General features: G+C 35.3%; 1 protein-coding gene across 10 annotated transcripts in view; it reads right to left on the minus strand.

The window, feature by feature from the left end:
* Positions 1-348: 348 nt before the first annotated feature.
* Positions 349-18,752, minus strand: part of LOC131430826 (cytospin-A) — a 176,799-nt gene continuing 158,395 nt past the window's right edge. For 8 of the 10 annotated variants that reach the window (XM_058596041.1, XM_058596040.1, XM_058596039.1 and 5 more), the window contains 5 exons: positions 13,892-14,032; positions 13,699-13,801; positions 1,137-1,388; positions 673-947; positions 349-613 (listed from right to left, as the gene is read on the minus strand). In XM_058596041.1, the coding sequence (XP_058452024.1) occupies positions 524-613; positions 673-947; positions 1,137-1,388; positions 13,699-13,801; positions 13,892-14,032 (861 nt within the window). In that variant the 3' untranslated portion in view covers positions 349-523. Of the gene's footprint in view, positions 614-672; positions 948-1,136; positions 1,389-1,508; positions 1,672-13,698; positions 13,802-13,891; positions 14,033-18,752 lie in introns of those variants that run through there. The other 2 variants (XM_058596042.1, XR_009229570.1) reach the window with 2 other exon arrangements.

An 18,752-nucleotide genomic window follows, 5' to 3' on the forward strand; every position in this document is an offset into this window, starting at 1 on the left:
AATCGTTCAAATGGGTAGTCCTACCGCACCCGCCGTATAGCCCTGACCCATTTAGCTCTTTTGTAACAGCTGTAATATGAAAGCTATCTGATGAACCAATTCCGATCTACAGTAAGTCTACTCACATTCATTGGTAATGCCTTGAACTGATGGTGGCTTCACACATACATACATAGATCATGAAATACATCATTTAGCGAGAAGAAGATATTTTTTTCAATCCTTGAACGACACCAAACTGTCACTCCTGTGAAAATCTGAAGCGTGCTAGTAGAAATATTACAATCTTCGGAACAAACAATTATCATTGATTGATTTCGGATACTTTTTAATGAATATTAATATTAATTTCGACATCTTAACTGAAGAAATATCTTTAATTTCATCTCGAATTTGTTCAGGTATTTAACAGTGCAGGATTTTGTAAAGCAGTAAAATAAATAACGGAAGCATAACACGATTAAAATGAACAGAATCGCAAAAGGTGAAGTCTTAATGATAGAGAAAAAACTTGTATTCGATATCACGTCTCAAAATGTTTATAGATGGCCGTTACGTAACCCATCACCTGCTGCCAATCAGGTCGTTCTAACTGACACATTTCTTCAATACTCTGCAAAACAATATATTTATGTACTATGCTTATACTTGATTCTAAACGAAAATACTTACTAATGAAGTTGATATTCCAACACTTTCAGCAGCAGCAAAAGCAAGACTAAAATTTCGCCGTTTGTCACTAGGACTCAGTTTATCATAAGGAATCCTGTCTGGTAGGTAGGAATGCATTATAGCGCACAGGGCGAGACCATCATTCCATGAGGAACTAAAATTAGTTATGTCTATGTTTCTATAGCCAACCGTCTTATTTTGACACCATTTCAACAAGGCATTTCGTTTGGAACCTCCATTTTTTACGAGTGCATTTAATGGATCCTTTCGGTCACCTAAAAATTTAGAATAAAACATGCGAATAGCAGAAAAAATATGTAGAACGGTAATATTGATATATGGTTTTATCTAATATAACTGTTATAATAGAGTAAAGAAATTATTTTTGAACCAGCTTTGAACGCAAATACAAACGATTCATGGTATATGTTGAAATTCATGATACTATATTTGATAAGACATACTTATATCACCGTAGCTATTTCGTCGAACATAATCCATCGTTTTGTGTGAGAGTATCGATGATGTGACGTGATCATCAGTTTGTTGTTTATAGAGTTTTCCAGCATGGTTGTAGTTATTATTGATCAAAGTGGAAGCTTTATGGTTGCAATTTATGTTATTATTACTGTAATTACTACTATTATTATTACTACTGTCAAGATTACCGCTGCTATTTGCGATGAGATTTTGAGTTTTAATCAGCAAAACAGTATCTAGAAATGAAACAAAAAATAGTAATCAACAAAAGAGCAGTACAGTAAATAGGACACAAAACGGACGTAGTATCATTAGTCACAAACATAAACATAGATACAAACATGAATATTACTCACATGCATTTGAACTTTATGATTTTCGATAGGTTATCGTTCGTTTCCTAATGTTACTACCAGTCCTCAAAATATGTGCATTGCACTATTTTCCCAATAATCAACAATAGCGCTTGTATGCACAGTAAGAAACAGTGATGATCTCGAACCGCATCAAATGTCGTATCTTATATATTAAAAAACAAATTTAAAATTTACTAACTCAGATACTATAAGATTTCATTGTTGACTATACCCAGGAATGCTTCAATCCAACTACAACGTCCTAGCAAATGAAACAATCCAACCTTTGTTATATATATATATATATATATATATATATATATATATATATATATATATATATATATATATATATATATATATATATATATATATATATATATATATATATATATATATATATATATATATATATATATATATATATATATATATATATATATATATATATATATACATAAGGCAGATTTTTCACAAAATGATTTCTCCCAAGACTTCAAATCAAAACTTCGTCAGCACAATTAGTACAAGCCTATTTTCCTGATTGCTTTATACTAGCTAAAAGACAATTGCATACTAATGTTAATATCCAACTTTTGAAACGCGGTACGAAGTGATGTCAATATATACTTACTAGGTAAATTAATAACATATCAAATAGATATTCATCGCAGTTTAATAGATATTCATCTGCATGAAAGCAAGCTGCGCGAGTTTTCAATGTTTCAACTTTAAGAATAACCAAAAAATTACAATTCTTGTTGATAGCAATACTTAAAAATTGAAGGATTCATCGATTAAGTATTCTCTGGACAATTTACGGTGTTTCGTCTTTCCCGATTTTTTATACTACAGAACAGTACCGTTGTTGATTTGAAAAAATAGTGAAACAATTTTGAATGAACGATATCACCAGCAGAGATGCCATTTATACAGATTTATCTGTATTACACAGATATTTACATGTTCATACAGATTTAATACAGAGTACAGATTTCCTCAATTTAATACAGATTTACACAGATCTCACAAAAAGTAAGAAAGAAAATATTAAACTTTTCTGTCTGAGCTATCTTTTAGTATTTGATTCCAGTGACGAGATAAAAGTCTATCAATCCACGGACAAATCACAAATTAATATGGAAATCTGTTGTGAAATCCATTTATATCATAATTTGAAACCAATTTGAACTTCAAGGAAGTAATGGTATCATGAAACTTTACTGTCAAACTGAGAGTTGTATGACCCGACTTGACATTGCATATTGGGTGTTGAAATTCCATGTCTTATATAGTTGTATATATGGAATTACAATTGTTGTAGATAAAAAAAAAATTAAAAAACTATGAAATTTCGACGATGAATATTCTTGTAAGCGCGACAATGACTGATGGAATCTACCATCCTACAACCACAATCTATTGGAATAACATCTTTTAGCATCATTTTGTTGTAAGAATTTCATTTTTTAGTGAATACAGAGTAATACAGATTTTTGATACAAAGCAGTACAGATTTTCTATAAAATATCTGGCATCTCTGATCACAAGCAATTTCCACAATGCTTGAATCTAAGATCGCCGACAATGATATGCAGATGATGCTTTGATTGGTTATAATGGTTTACTTTTGGGTAGCGAATCCCCATCAACAGACACTCGTACACTATGAAGTTTCGCGACACAAGATTATACAAGAAAAAAAAACTGCCAATGTGTTGAAGTTTTTTTTTTCAATTTTAATAAAAAAAACCAACTCCAACAGTAAAAACTTTATGAATTCAAAACCTATCAAAACACAACAAATTAATGCAACTGACCGAGCGGAATGTGTTCGTGAACGACTGTGACTGTCTGTGAAGAATATTCTCTGTTGAAGAGATGCCAGGTAAAGTATTCTAATATCTTCAGGCAGGGTTGCAAAAGTTCGCAAATCCAAGCAATGGTCAGTGGGATTTCATTTGTCTATAAAGTATGACACACAAAACTGACTTGGCGAGCAAAAAACAAAAAACAAAGCGCTCAATTGAACAGTGTGTATATTTTGACGAAAGTCTTCGAAAACTCGTTTTTCCACGGTCTGCCAAAAAGACTGCAACAAAAAATGTCTGCAACACTTTAAAAAAATCAGTAGATTTTCAAACAAATCTGCAGACTTGCCATCATTATTAAAATTTCGTTAATGTTTCAATTACTGAAAAACAGGGTAGTTTCCAATTTTCGTGTAATATGTCGATGAAGAAATTGCGTCAAGGGCAGGGTCGCTTTTACCGGGGGGCAGTGAGGGCACGTGTCGACGGTCTTGGGGGCCCTTAATGGGACCCACCATACAAAAAAAAGGTGACTTAGTTCGTTAGGGACACACAAATAAATCTTACACCGGGCCCATGATAACGTAAAAGCGGGGCTGGTCATTTACCTCTGCATAGGCTGGAATTTCACCTCTCTAATTGATTACGCAGTTTTCAGAAATGTCGGTTGTTTATTAATTAATATTTGATGATTCGGAGTGCATTAACCAAGTATATTTATTAGGTAATTCTTTCCTTTTTTCGCGGCATATTTCGAAACGACACCCAGACTAGTATGAATAAGATGATTTCCACAAAAAAAAACTTTTTTTGCATGTCGTGTGAGCACCGCCCAGTCATCATTGAATGCGTTAATGACAACGCATGTGCTTTGTTCGAAGCTCTCATTTGGACTTCCGGTGAAACTCTCAATGGGTGAGCACGTTGCATCGTGTTAGTCCGGAGAAAATTCGAGTATTTCGCCAGAAAGAAAGGATTTTCAGCCGTACTTTGACGATTCGACGCAGCCACACAGCGAGATTTTCGCTTGTAGTCAAGTGAAAATAAAGTCCATTGGACTATAAACGAAAATTAACTGGCAATATAGCCTTAGTTGCTGTACCATCAATTCGGCGTCATCTCAAGTGAGGTGACGGCAACCAGAAAGAAGAAGAAGAAGAAGAAGCTCTCATTTCGAAGAATTCGATTCTTTTGACAAGAAATTGAGATAATTCAAATAATTATTTACGATGATTTGTGACGCTGAAAAGGGCACTGAATTAAAATGACCTATGAGATCTGCAGTTAGACACAACTGAGATGGCTCTTGGCGTGTACACTTGGTAAAATCATCCGAAATTTTCGTCTCATTCTTTTCCAATAGCGTTAATGTAGCGTTTACACTATTGCTGGTTGCCAGCATGCTGATGCCAGTATACTGGCACGCCAGCAGCTGGCAATGTTTACACTATTACTGGCAATTTCTTGCTGGCAAAATTTTAAAAAATGATTACAAACAATGAATTATGTCTTTTAAATAATTAAATCATCATTCCTAGTTTTAATATTGAACCTCTTCATACAAACGAATGCTTTCAACTGAGAAAAACATGACATACGTACGTGATGTTCAATATTGCCATTCCGTTGCCATCTTGAATTTCTTCACTAGCATCGCTTGCCAGCATGAAATTTAGAACGTTCAGAAATTGTCATGCTGGCAGCCAGCAGAAGTGTAAACGGAGCATAATAGGCCTTTGCCTAGTTAGTTTAATGTTCATTTTTTATACCCATACAGTTTTACAGCAGCACTGATATGGTGATCTCTTCCTCAAAACGCGTTTTGAATGCCTGGTGCAGACATGACAATGACAGGTTTATCAATAGTGTAAGCTTTTAAGATTATGACTGAAAATCTAACGCAGAAATAACATGTCACTTGAAACACAAAAACCGTCGTCGCGGGTACTAGAAGAGCAAAGACGCGTCATCAGCTTTCTGCTTTGATACTTGTTGATTCCAAACATTCCAGAAAAAATTAATTTTGAATTAGGGTAACAGAGGTATTTTGACCCACTTCAGGATTGATTTTATTTTGGCCCACTTTGTAAGAATATCCACCAGATGTTGTAATATCTTTGAAAATCCCTTCCGCAATCGGTAATTTAATGTGATTAGCTTCAAATTGATGCAATACGGGTTACTTAACATCGGTTAAATACATAAAGTTTGTTAGGTGAGCCAAAATATATGAAGTAGCCAACATACCTCTGTTAACCAATTTGTGGTTATGTCATAAAACTGAAAATTTTATCATAAATTAAAGTCATATTTCCGATAGCATGTAGCAAAAATATGTTGATACGTTAGATACAACGAAAGATATTCACGATCAAAAACTTATCACTCTCCCAGAAAACAAATTTTAAAAAGGCGCCCCATAGTAAGACGTATTCACGTCAAAAATATGCCCAAGATGATAGACAAATTTAGCATAAACATATCATGTCGGCTTCCAATCAAAAACGGCTCGCTTGGCACTTCGCTAAACACTGCTCTGGTGCATTTTGCTACAATACAAACGACCAACAACTGAGTGACACAATCGCTCTTGTTTGAAGCGAAACTCGTATTGCGAACTTCCCGCAGCAGAAACGCCCTGAGAAAATTCAATACTGAAGCGATTTTTGTGAATGGATTTCCTTTTTTCTCAAATTGTGGAATTTTATCCGATATTGAACACATTTTGATGCATTTTTCTCGAATACAGCAGTGTCAGTAGAATTGAGTACTAGCCATGCAATGATTCTGTACTGCGAAGCCTGTTGAAACAAAATGGCCGCAGCGCCTTATGCATTGAACCATCAATCAGGGCTAAAAACATACAACCCGTGAAGTTAAAGTGGTCAGTCTAGTCATTTTAGAACTGATTTTGATCTTTTTAACTGACCCGCCTATCGGAATAGGGTCTCATTAGGTGAGCAAGGTCATCTGGGTGCGTGCTCTCCGTCGAGTGTGACGCGTACGTCATCCACCTACCGAATGAACGATTCCGATCCCGACCACCCTCGATTTAAAATTGGCGCATTCGTTAAGCCGATTTTTACTGGCGCAACTGTGGTCTAATGCTCCAAGAAAATCCCAATAATCCAATCGCCAATTTATTTTTCCCTTCTAAACCTGGCTTGGTAATGGTATGTGAGATTTTATTGTGTCACTTTTGCACAAGAGAATTCTCTCAACTTAACTCATTCGTCTGTCATTTCGATAGTAATGAAATATCTGATATCTCTCGGTGTTCGACAGACGAATCAAACCATCAATTTTCTAAAGATTCATTTCATTTTGTTCGTTATTACGTTAAATCAGCATGAACATGAAGTTAGTATATTTACTTATCAAACACTAACAACTCACTTTTTTTGTTCGTTGGATATATCACGATTATTGCTTAATGCTAACAATCAATGCCCATGAACCAGACCAGATAGTGATTGAAAAAAATCTGGATACCCCAGAGAATCCGAGGGAAGTTATTTACTAATTCAACAAGAAGTCAATTATGTTCAATGTTATCTAGACCAAACATTGCAAGCTCCAAGATACATATTTGAATGATAAGATATGGATCATTTGCCTGGAAGCTGGTTCACGCTGGAATGGGCAACAATATCGGAATGTAAATGGAATTTTTAGCAAGGAATGAAATACAAGACACTGCCCATCATGCAAATTTAAATAGAAACATAATCGCTGAATTAAATTAATTACGCATGTGAACTATTCGCTGACCACATGGTAACATGATAATGAAAATCTTTCCAGGAATTTGAAACACGCCTCAGGTCTCCAATTCTCAGCTGTACTGGATTTATCGCTCTTTGAATGGAAAGTTTATTTGATTTAACACCGTAGGTAAAGAGATAAAATCTGTGGTCAAAATTAAAATTAATGGTGCATTTTACTATAATTGGATAATAAACCTTAAGAGTATCCATCAGCACTTTGACTCATGAATCTCAGGTCAGAAGAAAAAATACATTGATGTTTTCGTTACGCGATATTATCCGCTCCCTGCGTTACTTGAACAAACAATCGGTGTCAGAACCCGACGGTTTTGTGACTAGGTGGCTTGGTACGCTATAAAACTTATCAAGGTTAACGATACCAGAAGGATCTGACAACGATATGAGCCTAATGCGGTGTCACTTTGGTTGGTTTATCAGACTGCTTACTAACTTATTATAATTCCCTAGACGATGCACGGTATCATGCAAATACGTGCACCATTATGCTTCAGGGAATATTTACATCAACTGTTTATGTTATGGTTAATGAGCGGATAACTCATTTAACTGTTGATGTGGTAAATAAACAAAGTGAAATTCAGCACGGCTAAAAGATATATTATTAGGTCATGTAGGAATGAGAATGAAGTACGACTAATTTTCCCACGGGATAAGATGCCATCATATGATAAGTTTTTCTTATATCAACACTTCCAGTGTGTCTAATATGTAATAGAGTTATCAATAACAATTGATGCTTTCATTATTGATTATAATTAAGCGCATCTCAATTTTTGGTAGATATCAAATAAAAATACTTTTGAGATAATTTATTCTTAGTGAACGGAAAGAATTCCAGACTTGTTATAAAACATGATAAATTCATGTAGAGCTTAAGTTCAAATATCGAGATGATAATATAAGTTAACTATGAGTTACGGGGTTGTTCATAAAGTGCAACTGTGGGAAACGCACGCCCACTTCGTCATACAAAAACTATTAGCATCTACTTCATTGTTCCTCAAAATCGTACTTCAAGATCGCTGTTGGCTACTAAGCATTTCTCGTACCGCTGAGCCCTTAACACTTTAGCAAATAAGCTCACCATTCCATGAGAAAGAGACTAAACTCCAAAAATATTAGACTCGTATTTTTTTTTAAATCGATAATTTTAGATTTTTTGGAAAACTGGCTTTTTAAAAAATTCATAACTTGGTAACCACTGAACCGATTTTTTCAGTTTTTAGATATGTTGTCTAAAAATGAAAATAGTTTCTAGGAAAAGGCGTAGATCGATAAAATTGGAGTTTTGTGGTTGATAACGTCAATTACGTATACAATTTTCACGGTTTTCACGGATTGTAAGTAGCAAAAGAGTAGCATAGTGAGCAAGGTGGGTCGATCAAATGAAGGCAAAGAGTGGTCATAGTCTGAGCTGTATGGAGACGACTTCTAGATACATAATAAACGGACTTGAGCTGATACGTGAGAAAAGTACTTCACGAAACACCAGAAAAAAACACTAAGTGCAAGCAAATTCAATAAACTATATTTGCGAAAGCGTTTGAAATTCATTTTTTATACATAGCTCAGTTTCTCATTCATTCTTAGTTAATACATTAAAGCAATAAAACAATAATATAGAAAATCGACGAAGCGAATTAATACGTTCTTTTTGGCTCTTCGGGACTTGCTGCCGGTGCTTCGACTTGATTTCTATCTGGTTTATAGTATTTCTTAGGCATAGCTAACCTCGAAACCTCCAGACTATACAGCAAGTTAGAAGCGAATTACAACCGTCTGCTGGCACACATGTTCACTAATGCATTCCCTACATCATTGTTTGGTAAATCGAGCCAGGCGTGTGTAAATAACATAAGGAATAAAATTCTTTTATCATTATTAATTACATCAATAATCAAGCCTTGAACTCAAGTTGTAGATGGAAATGCATGGTATTTAGCTCTAATGGCATGTAATATATGATTTTAGAACTAAATATCATGCGTCTCCATCGGATGATGACAATTTGATGGTGACGCATGGTTTTCCGAATGATTTATATTTTTAAAGCCAGATATTATACCCGTCCATATTTTTAAAAAATTTGAAAAAATTACAGCGTAAAGTACTCATAAATGATTTATTTTTTATGTAAAAACTAGAGTGGTACCAAAATTGTAAGTGCGATTCAAAAAAATCGAAAATTTTGAACATTTTTTTTCACATGAGTATTTTATTGAAAAATTCTGAAAAAAAAAATCAGAAAGCTTTCCCATAATTTCTAAAATACTCCTGATTTTTTCAATTTTTTTGCTAAAGGGGTTTTTGAAAAATTTTAATAAAATGAAAATCAGAAGAACCACTTTAACCCCACCAATATGGCAATTAAAGGGTTAAAATTTTGGGAAAATCATCTGCAATATAAACCCTTTCGAACAGCGTATATCATTTTTTTCTGTTTAAGGGCAGTTTTTATATGCAAACCCGGCTACACCCCTTATCGGGTTCACAGATATTGAGAGTCGACGAACAAATAAACTTATTTCAGTTTTACCGGTATTCGGTTTTCGATTTTCTAAAATTTCGAATCTAATGAAATGGTTAACAATCCATTAGGTGAATTCAACTGACTTCGGATACACCGATTTCCGAATCCCGTTTCCGAAAGTATCAGGAATAGAGAAGCTCAAAGTAGACCAAAACGAAATTAATAAACAAAAGTTCTAATTAAAATAAACTTATGGTTCCATCCAAAATTTATGAATTTATTCAATTCCGACTTCCAATTTTGAAATTACAGGCTGATGAGTTTTTAAAATTCTAACCGCCATAGGAGATGACGATACCAGAAAATCTTCAAAGTTGGGCTCAAAACTATTCGAATTAACTCGTCATACTAATTCGTGGATATACAAACTATTTTTGGTTATGCTGCTCTCTAAATACCGTTTCTGGAAGTACCATAAATAATGACAAAATATTTAAAGTGGAACTCACTTCTACATATCATGGAATGCTTAATCGATTTTAAGGCCATCGTCCAAGTACCATGCGCGCGGGTGGTTTTAGGAAATTTTCGATGAAAATTTCGAAAAATTTGCCAAAACCAAAAACATACAGACCTTTGAAATACATTTATCTATCTAGAGGGTGAAAATGGCCGGAAAATTCGGAAGATTTTCCGAGTCTTATCAAAAATAGCTCTGAAAAATGAGTGTTTTTGTGATCTTTCACAAATAATCTAATAGTAGCTTTCAAACGAGTCAAAGTTTTTCGAAAATTCGAAATTCTTCTATCTCCGAGATATTTTGTTGCATTGCAAAACATTGGTATTTGTTGGTTACGTAACATATAAAATTACATCTTTCGAACCAAAAATGCTCGCCATAACCTTTATATGTCTAGAACTAGAAGCGACAGCTATTTGATCTTCGAACTTGGTCCACAATTCAATAGTTACTTTCAAATAAACCTAAAATCGGCTAAGTCATCTCCGAGAAAATTGAGCGGTTAAAAAATCTTTGGAAAGTGCACACACATGCACAGACATTTTCCGACCTCGTCGAGCTGATTCGAATGGTATATCACACTATGGTTCTCCGAGGCTTTGTTCGAAAGTCGGTTTGTTCCAGCAATTCTAATACCTCTTTATAGAGAAAGGCTAAACGTGCTTAATCCACCTAGCATGAGATGATGATTGGTAAACGATTGGACAATGCGTCATTCAGGCCCCAGTGCGGCTTGTGGCTCTCAGCCTCTTGTCCCCGCGGTGCTGGCTGAGGTAAGAACAACCATAGGAAAGATCGGGTAACCAACCCCGGTGGGACCTTGGTCGTATGCTGACAGGGAAGGGACGTTTAACAGAACAAGTACGATGATCCTCCGGCGAGACAGGGGGTTGGTGTAAGCCTAATAAGCCCGCCGTAAAATATTTATTACAAATAATACAGGAGAGAATACGACCCGGAAAAATTGGCATAGACCCACGCGACGAAATAAGGACTACGATTGGAAATTTGGAACATGGAACTGCAAGTCGCTAGGTTTCGCAGGCAGCGACAGGATAATATACGACGAACTAAATCCTAGCAACTTCGACGTCGTAGCGCTGTAGGAGCTATGTTGGACGGGACAGAAGGTGTGAAAAAGCGGACATCGAGCGGCTACCTTCTACCAAAGCTGTGCACAACGAACGAGCCGGGAACTGGCTTTATAGTGCTGGGTAGCAGCCGATGCTAGTGATTGGGTAGCAGCCGATCAACGCTAGGATGTGTAAGTTGATTAACGAGCACTGCCCACACGATAGGAGACCCAATGACGAGAAAGAAGCGTTCTACGTGTAGCTGGAACAAGCCTATGACGGCAGAGACGTAAAAATTATCATCGGTGACATGAATGCCCAGGTAGGAAGGAAGGCAATGTACCGACCGGTAATCGGGCCGAATAGCCTTCATGCCGAATCGAATAACAACGGCCAACGATGTGTCAACTTTGCGGCCCCCCAGGATATCCACAAAGCTACCTGGAGATCACCTGACCAACAGACCGAAAACCAAATCGACCACGTTTTGATCGACGGTAATTTTTTCACGGGCATCAACAATGTTCGCACCTACCGCAGTGCGAATATAGATTCGGACCACTATTTGGTTGATGTATGCTCAAAACTCAAAACTTTCGACGGTGGCTACCAAACGTCGAAACCGAACGTCGCGGTTTAACATTTCGCGGCTTCCGGATGCTGAATATGGGTGGAGAGACATCCGTTCTGTCATTTATAGCACTGCATCAGCAGCGCTAGGTACGGCGGCTCCGAACGTAAGGAACGACTGGTTCGACGACGAATGTGAACAGTTAGTGGCCGAGAAGAATGCAGCTTGGCCGAGCAAGCTGCAACACCGGACGAGAGTAAACGAGGAGCGATACATACAGGTGCGGAACAGATTAAATTCGGTATCCCGTAGAAAAAAGCGCCAACAGGAAGACCGAGATCGCCAAGCGATGGAACAGCTGTTCCGTACTAATGACACAAGGAAGTTCTACGAGAAGGTGAATCGTTCGCGCAGAGGCCATGAGCCACAGGCCGATATGTGCAAGGACACCAACGGGAATCTTCTAACGAACAACTGTGAGGTGATCGAGAGGTGGCGGCAGTATTTCAACGAGCACCTCATTGGCGATGTAGCGGAATACGAAAGTGGCGGCGCGGTAACGAACTTGGGAACCCGTGCGGAGGACGATAGACTGCCGGTCCCAGACCTCCAAAAAGTCGAGGAGGAGGTAAGCCGATTGAAAAATAATAAGGCCGCTGGCGTTGACCAACTACCATGCGAGCTACTAAACACGGTGGTAATGCACTAGTGAAAGCACTGCACAAGGTCGTTACCAAGATCTGGGAGGACGCAATCGGCTGCTCGGCTATCCATGGAAGTTGTCCATCAATGTCAACTTCCCTTTCTGACAGCCTAGATAGCCGTGTAGTGTCGGTAGCGGTTTCCCAGCTAGCTAAGAATAATACTACGGTTCACCTGTACCGGTGGTATAAGTCCACTAAACAGGTAAGCCGTTGGTGAAAATAGCAGCAGGTAGATTCACATCATACAATAGTAGACTACTCAGGTACGGCTCTGATAAAGGTGGTGAGTTTTTACTTAACAGGCTTTGAAAGAAATACGGGAATAGATTGGCTGAGTTGAGAGATGTCGTTGAAGATTGGTTTTGTTAGCAGCTGCTTCCAGAAGATCCTCCGGAAGACTTTAATTGCATATAAGACCAGAATTGTTTCGGGTCGTCATTTAAACTGTTCTTCAAACGAGAGCTGAAAACATGATGCGTTGAATGACTCAAACTGATGCTCTAATTCACGCACCAACAGTTTATCTAATTCACTTTTTGTCCGAAAAAATCGTCTGCGAGCCAAAAAATCGTCTGCGAGCCAAAAAATCGTCCACGAGTCCGAAAAAATCGTCCGGAACCAAAAGTGGCATTCTTCGTCATTTGATCTTCGAACTTGATCAATGGCTCAATAGTAGCTGGTGCACACATAGACATTTTCCGATCTCGTCGAACTGAGTCGAATGGTCTCCGAGCCTCTGTTCGCAACTTCTTTTTGATTAGCAATTCTATTACCTTTCTACAAAAAAAGAAAAACAATAATTTGCAATTGATCCAACTTTTTCTTGCATTCACAAGTACAACTGCCGCAATTTATTACCATATTCTGCGTCGATTCCGTCGTGTTATGTTCCACAGAATAGCACAATATGACTTAACATAATAGGCAAAGCGAACAAAAATATGGTCAAGAAAGTGAAACATAAAATAGTGAAACATCTTGTTCAAACCAGCAAGCTTTGCGAAGTTAGTTAATGGTTTAAGTTTAGTTATTATGATACATTCAGTATTCGGAAAACTTCAAATTAGAATACCGCAAAATGATACGTTTATATTCATGCAATATATTTTAGACTTTTCAGCTATAATAAATATAAAAAAATACAAATACAGATAAAAATACGAATGCATAAGGTTGAAAATATTACTGCGCAATACTACGATTATCTACAAAAAGAAAACTGTTGAGTTAGTCTTCAGTCCATTTTCACTCACCTGTTGAACTGTTTTTGGTATTGCTACTAATGTTGCCACCGACTGTAGGCTGTTGTTGTTCACGGAGTGGACTTTTGGCACTTATAGACGATATCGTGTGAAACTGAAATGCGATCAAAAAAGAATTCATTACATAAGCAAGACTACAGTTACAAGATCATAAATATGCAATGAAATTTTTTTTAATTCTTACCCCACTACTGGTATCGTCCCCATTGTGAATAATAGAGTTCTTCGTGCTGCTGTTTATCATTGTTGGATTGACAATTGTGTCAGGTGGTAGGCTATTAATACTGGAATTTGAGCTGCAGCGTGATTCGGCAGACACCTTAGCCTAAATAACAAGAACATAAAATATGTTAGTATAGTTCTTGTATTGCAAATAAAATAATCGTATAGTTTTATGTATTTCTTGAATAAAAATTTCATCGCAAGCTTTCAACCAGATAGTTTATGTTTTATACTAGCATTTCACAGTGAGAGTTCATTTTGCGGGATTTATTCTCCATTAGCGGCACGTGAAATGCCTTGCGCCGAAATTTTACAGTACAGCTTGTTGAAAAAAGGCTCTTTTTTATAAACGCGAAACTTCAAAAAATCATATCTCGAAAATTCTACGTACCACATTGTACGAGTCAAATATTTTCGATATATATATATATATATATATATATATATATATATATATATATATATATATATATATATATATATATATATATATATATATATATATATATATATATATATATATATATATATATATATATATATATATATATATATATATATATATATATATATACACATATATATATATATATATATATATATATATATATATATATATATATATATATATATATATATATATATATATATATATATATATATATATATATATATATATATATATATACACATATATATATATATATATATATATATATATATATATATATATATATATATATATATATATATATATATATATATATATATATATACAGGGTGATTTTTTAAGAGCTTGAGAACTTTTTTAAGCAATAAAACGCATAAAATTTGCAAAATCTCATCGGTTCTTTATTTTAAACGTTAGATTGGTACATGACATTTACTTTTTGAAGATAATTTCATTTAAATGTTGACCGCGGCTGCGTCTTAGGTGGTCCATTCGGAAAGTCCAATTTTGGGCAACTTTTTCGAGCATTTCGGCCGGAATAGCCCGAATTTCTTCGGAAATGTTGTCTTCCAAAGGTGGAATAGTTACTGGCTTATTTCTGTAGACTTTAGACTTGACGTAGCCCCACAAAAATAGTCTAAAGGCGTCAAATCGCATGATCTTGGTGGCCAACTTACCGGTCCATTTCTTGAGATGAATTGTTCTCCGAAGTTTTCCCTCAAAATGGCCATAGAATCGCGAGCTGTGTGGCATGTAGCGCCATCTTGTTGAAACCACATGTCAACCAAGTTCAGTTCTTCCATTTTTGGCAACAAAAAGTTTGTTAGCATCGAACGATAGCGATCGCCATTCACTGTAACGTTGCGTCCAACAGCATCTTTGAAAAAATACGGTCCAATGATTCCACCAGCGTACAAACCACACCAAACAGTGCATTTTTCGGGATGCATGGGCAGTTCTTGAACGGCTTCTGGTTGCTCTTCACTCCAAATGCGGCAATTTTGCTTATTTACGTAGCCATTCAACCAGAAATGAGCCTCATCGCTGAACAAAATTTGTCGAATTTGACACATTTCGAACCGAACACTGATTTTGGTAATAAAATTCAATGATTTGCAAGCGTTGCTCGTTAGTAAGTCTATTCATGATGAAATGTCAAAGCATACTGAGCAAATAATAATGCATGAAAATCATAACCTCAAAAAATCTGAGCAAATACTAATGCATGAAAATCCTAACCTCAAAAAAATCACCTTTTATATATATATATATATATATATATATATATATATATATATATATATATATATATATATATATATATATATATATATATATATATATATATATATATATATATATATATATATATATATATATATATATATATATATATATATATATATATATATATATATATATATATATATATATATATATATATATATATATATATATATATATGTGTGTGTGTGTGTGTGTGTGTGTGTGTGTGTGTGTGTGTGTGTGTGTGTGTGTGTGTGTGTGAGGAGTTTTCGGCACGACATTCAGTTGCGTTACGTTTTTAATACAATCTTTAAGATTTCCCAAGTGAGCACCCCTCCATGATTATTTCTTCAAGAAAAATATTTTGTCCGTGTGTATTTGGAATCAAATCAGATGCCAAGATATTTAAAAGTGATGATCGTTTTTTTAATATATTTCGACAACTGTTGTTAAGGTTGCACGGGATCATGTTTGCATGAAAAATCCAAATCGAGCATTTTCTACTTTCATCAGCAATGTTTCGATTCCTCATTTATTTGGCTGTGTTTAAGGAGAAATCTAACGCAATTGAATGTCGTATCGCGCACATTCAAACCTGACGTGCTGAAAATTCCACACACACATACACACACACACACACACACACACACATATATATATATATATATATATATATATATATATATATATATATATATATATATATATATATATATATATATATATATAAATCTAAAACTCTAAAAAAAATATACACTGAAAAAAAATTTGATTTTTTTTTCAATAATTACAAAATAATACAAAAAAGTTGAATAAAAAAATATCAGGGTTTTAATTTTTTTTTTAAATTTTTATTTTAAAGTTGTTATTAAAAGCTAACGATTTATGGCTATCCCATCCGTGCCTTTTGTAAAATGAAGAAGTGACAGCAAAAACAATGTACAGATATATTTGAAATTTCAAGTTCTTGTTGAAAGATAATCATTTAAACAGTAGAATATTATTCTACAGGTTAAAGGCAATAAATTTGTTCATGATATCCTTTCTTCTAAAAGTAGCTGTTCTTGAGATACTTGGATATTTAATTATAACTGAATTTTTATATTTCCATGAATTGTTTATTTGCTTGCTATATTTACAATTATTACAGCTACATGAATAATTCTTAATTATATTTAAGGTTTTAAGTTTTTGAAAATTGTATGAGTACTACGTGCATCGTCATTCGAATACAGTCTTGTGACGATTGTGGTTTCTGAAATCGGAACGAAAGAATGGTATTTCTGTGTGCCTGGAATCATTTTGGTATCTTTATAAACACTACTCCACTCGGTCACACCCCGTTCATATTCTTCTTGTGACACGTAACAAAAAGACATGGTCGTGAAAGCATCTCGACGTCTCTGCTCTACCCATTCATATTGTTTTGCAGTTGTGATTGAGTGTTTATGTAGTTTAGCCAAGCTTTCACGTCGTGCCATTCGCTTCAAATTACCCCCGAGTGCATCGCATGGTTCTTTACCAAGAGAAGTTGCAAAAAATGCCACTCAACATCAATGTTATACATTAATTTAAATTTACAGAGACTTGCAAATTTTTTTCTGTTTTTGTACTGCGACGTAGCTCCGTCAGACATAAATATTGCTTTTTTAATTTGAATTTTGTTTTTCAAAAATGGCATTAAGTGTGAAATAAACACTTGAACCGCGATGGTATCGTGTTTAAGCACTTCTGAAATCACAATGAAACTCTAATGTTTAAGCATTTCTGATTCTCTATAATAAATTTCAAACGGATGAATGGTTGCTTGATCATTGCTCCAATAGTGGCTTTGAACAGCATCCTGAAGCACAAATGAAAAATTTTCTGAAAAATCACAAATAATTACAATTACTCCTGTCTTTAAATTAGATTTTGCCTTTTTAAGAAAATCAGATTGCTGATTTTTAATAAAATCATGAGTCACAAGTTTTTCTAATTTTTCGCAAAAATATGCTGCAAATTCTTCTACTGGTTTGAGAAATTTCTCTAGATCACATCTGTCAGTAGAAACCCATTGTTCAAATCTTATCTCAGTCAAATCACGTTCCTCTAAATTGTCTAAAACGCTTCTCTCCAGATCTTGTGTCGCTGGACAACTTTTACATTCACGGAGGTAGCAGCATCTTTTTGATGAGTCACATAATAGCTTTTTTAAATAATAACTCTTATCATCTTATTAATCTTGAAATAATTTTCAACAGCATGAATCATTAATGAAACATTCTCATGGATTGTGCAAACACATATGTTATGTGAACCAGAACTTCCAAGCAAACTTGCAGTGTTTTGGTCTTAATGCTGCAAATGTACTAAATCCAATATTTCGATCTGAAAAATCCTCCTTATAACCCAAATAAATTTCTTTCAATGATGAATTGAGCAATCGTTTTTGTTTGCGTTCACACTTACCATTCATTTTGACTGTGACGCAATCACTTGATCCCGGCATTACTCTGCTGACGTCATCGCTGTTGAAATATTGAAACACCTCGTTTTCTATCGTTTCGTTCCTGCTGCGTCCCGTTTGTTTCTTGGCTTTTTTTCGTCCGTAGATTCTCTTGCCTCCGACACAATGTATTTGTTCGCCTTGAATTGGGTGGCTATTTTCTCCTTTGAATACGAGTTTGGCAAGACTGACAACAAACGCATTTTCCATTCCTAGTGCAATCAGGTTTAGTAAACTGCTCTATCATTTTAGTAATCACTTCATCCAACTCTGCTGCTTTCGTTTTGAGTGATTCTGGATCTTCTTAATCCGCCAGGAACTCGAATGCTTGCTTTTTTTATACCTCTTGAAATATCCAAATATTTTTCTCGAGGATAATTAACATTCCGGGTTTTCTTCGTTGATATCGGAGACACGTTGATTCCTGCGATGCCCTTGTTGAAGAGTTCAATGTTGTGTGCTCTTGAATACTCCGCCGCGACTGATGCTTCAGAAGATTGAAGCTGCTAAAGGTACTTCCTCTAAATCGTATTGCGATGTGAATGGTTGTGGTTCCGTTGTTGACTGCCCTTCTGTTTCCGACGTATGACTTTCCTTATAAGCCCGCCTACGACAGCG

This window comes from Malaya genurostris, chromosome 2 (assembly GCF_030247185.1).
Source record: "Malaya genurostris strain Urasoe2022 chromosome 2, Malgen_1.1, whole genome shotgun sequence".
NCBI lineage: Eukaryota > Metazoa > Arthropoda > Insecta > Diptera > Culicidae > Malaya > Malaya genurostris.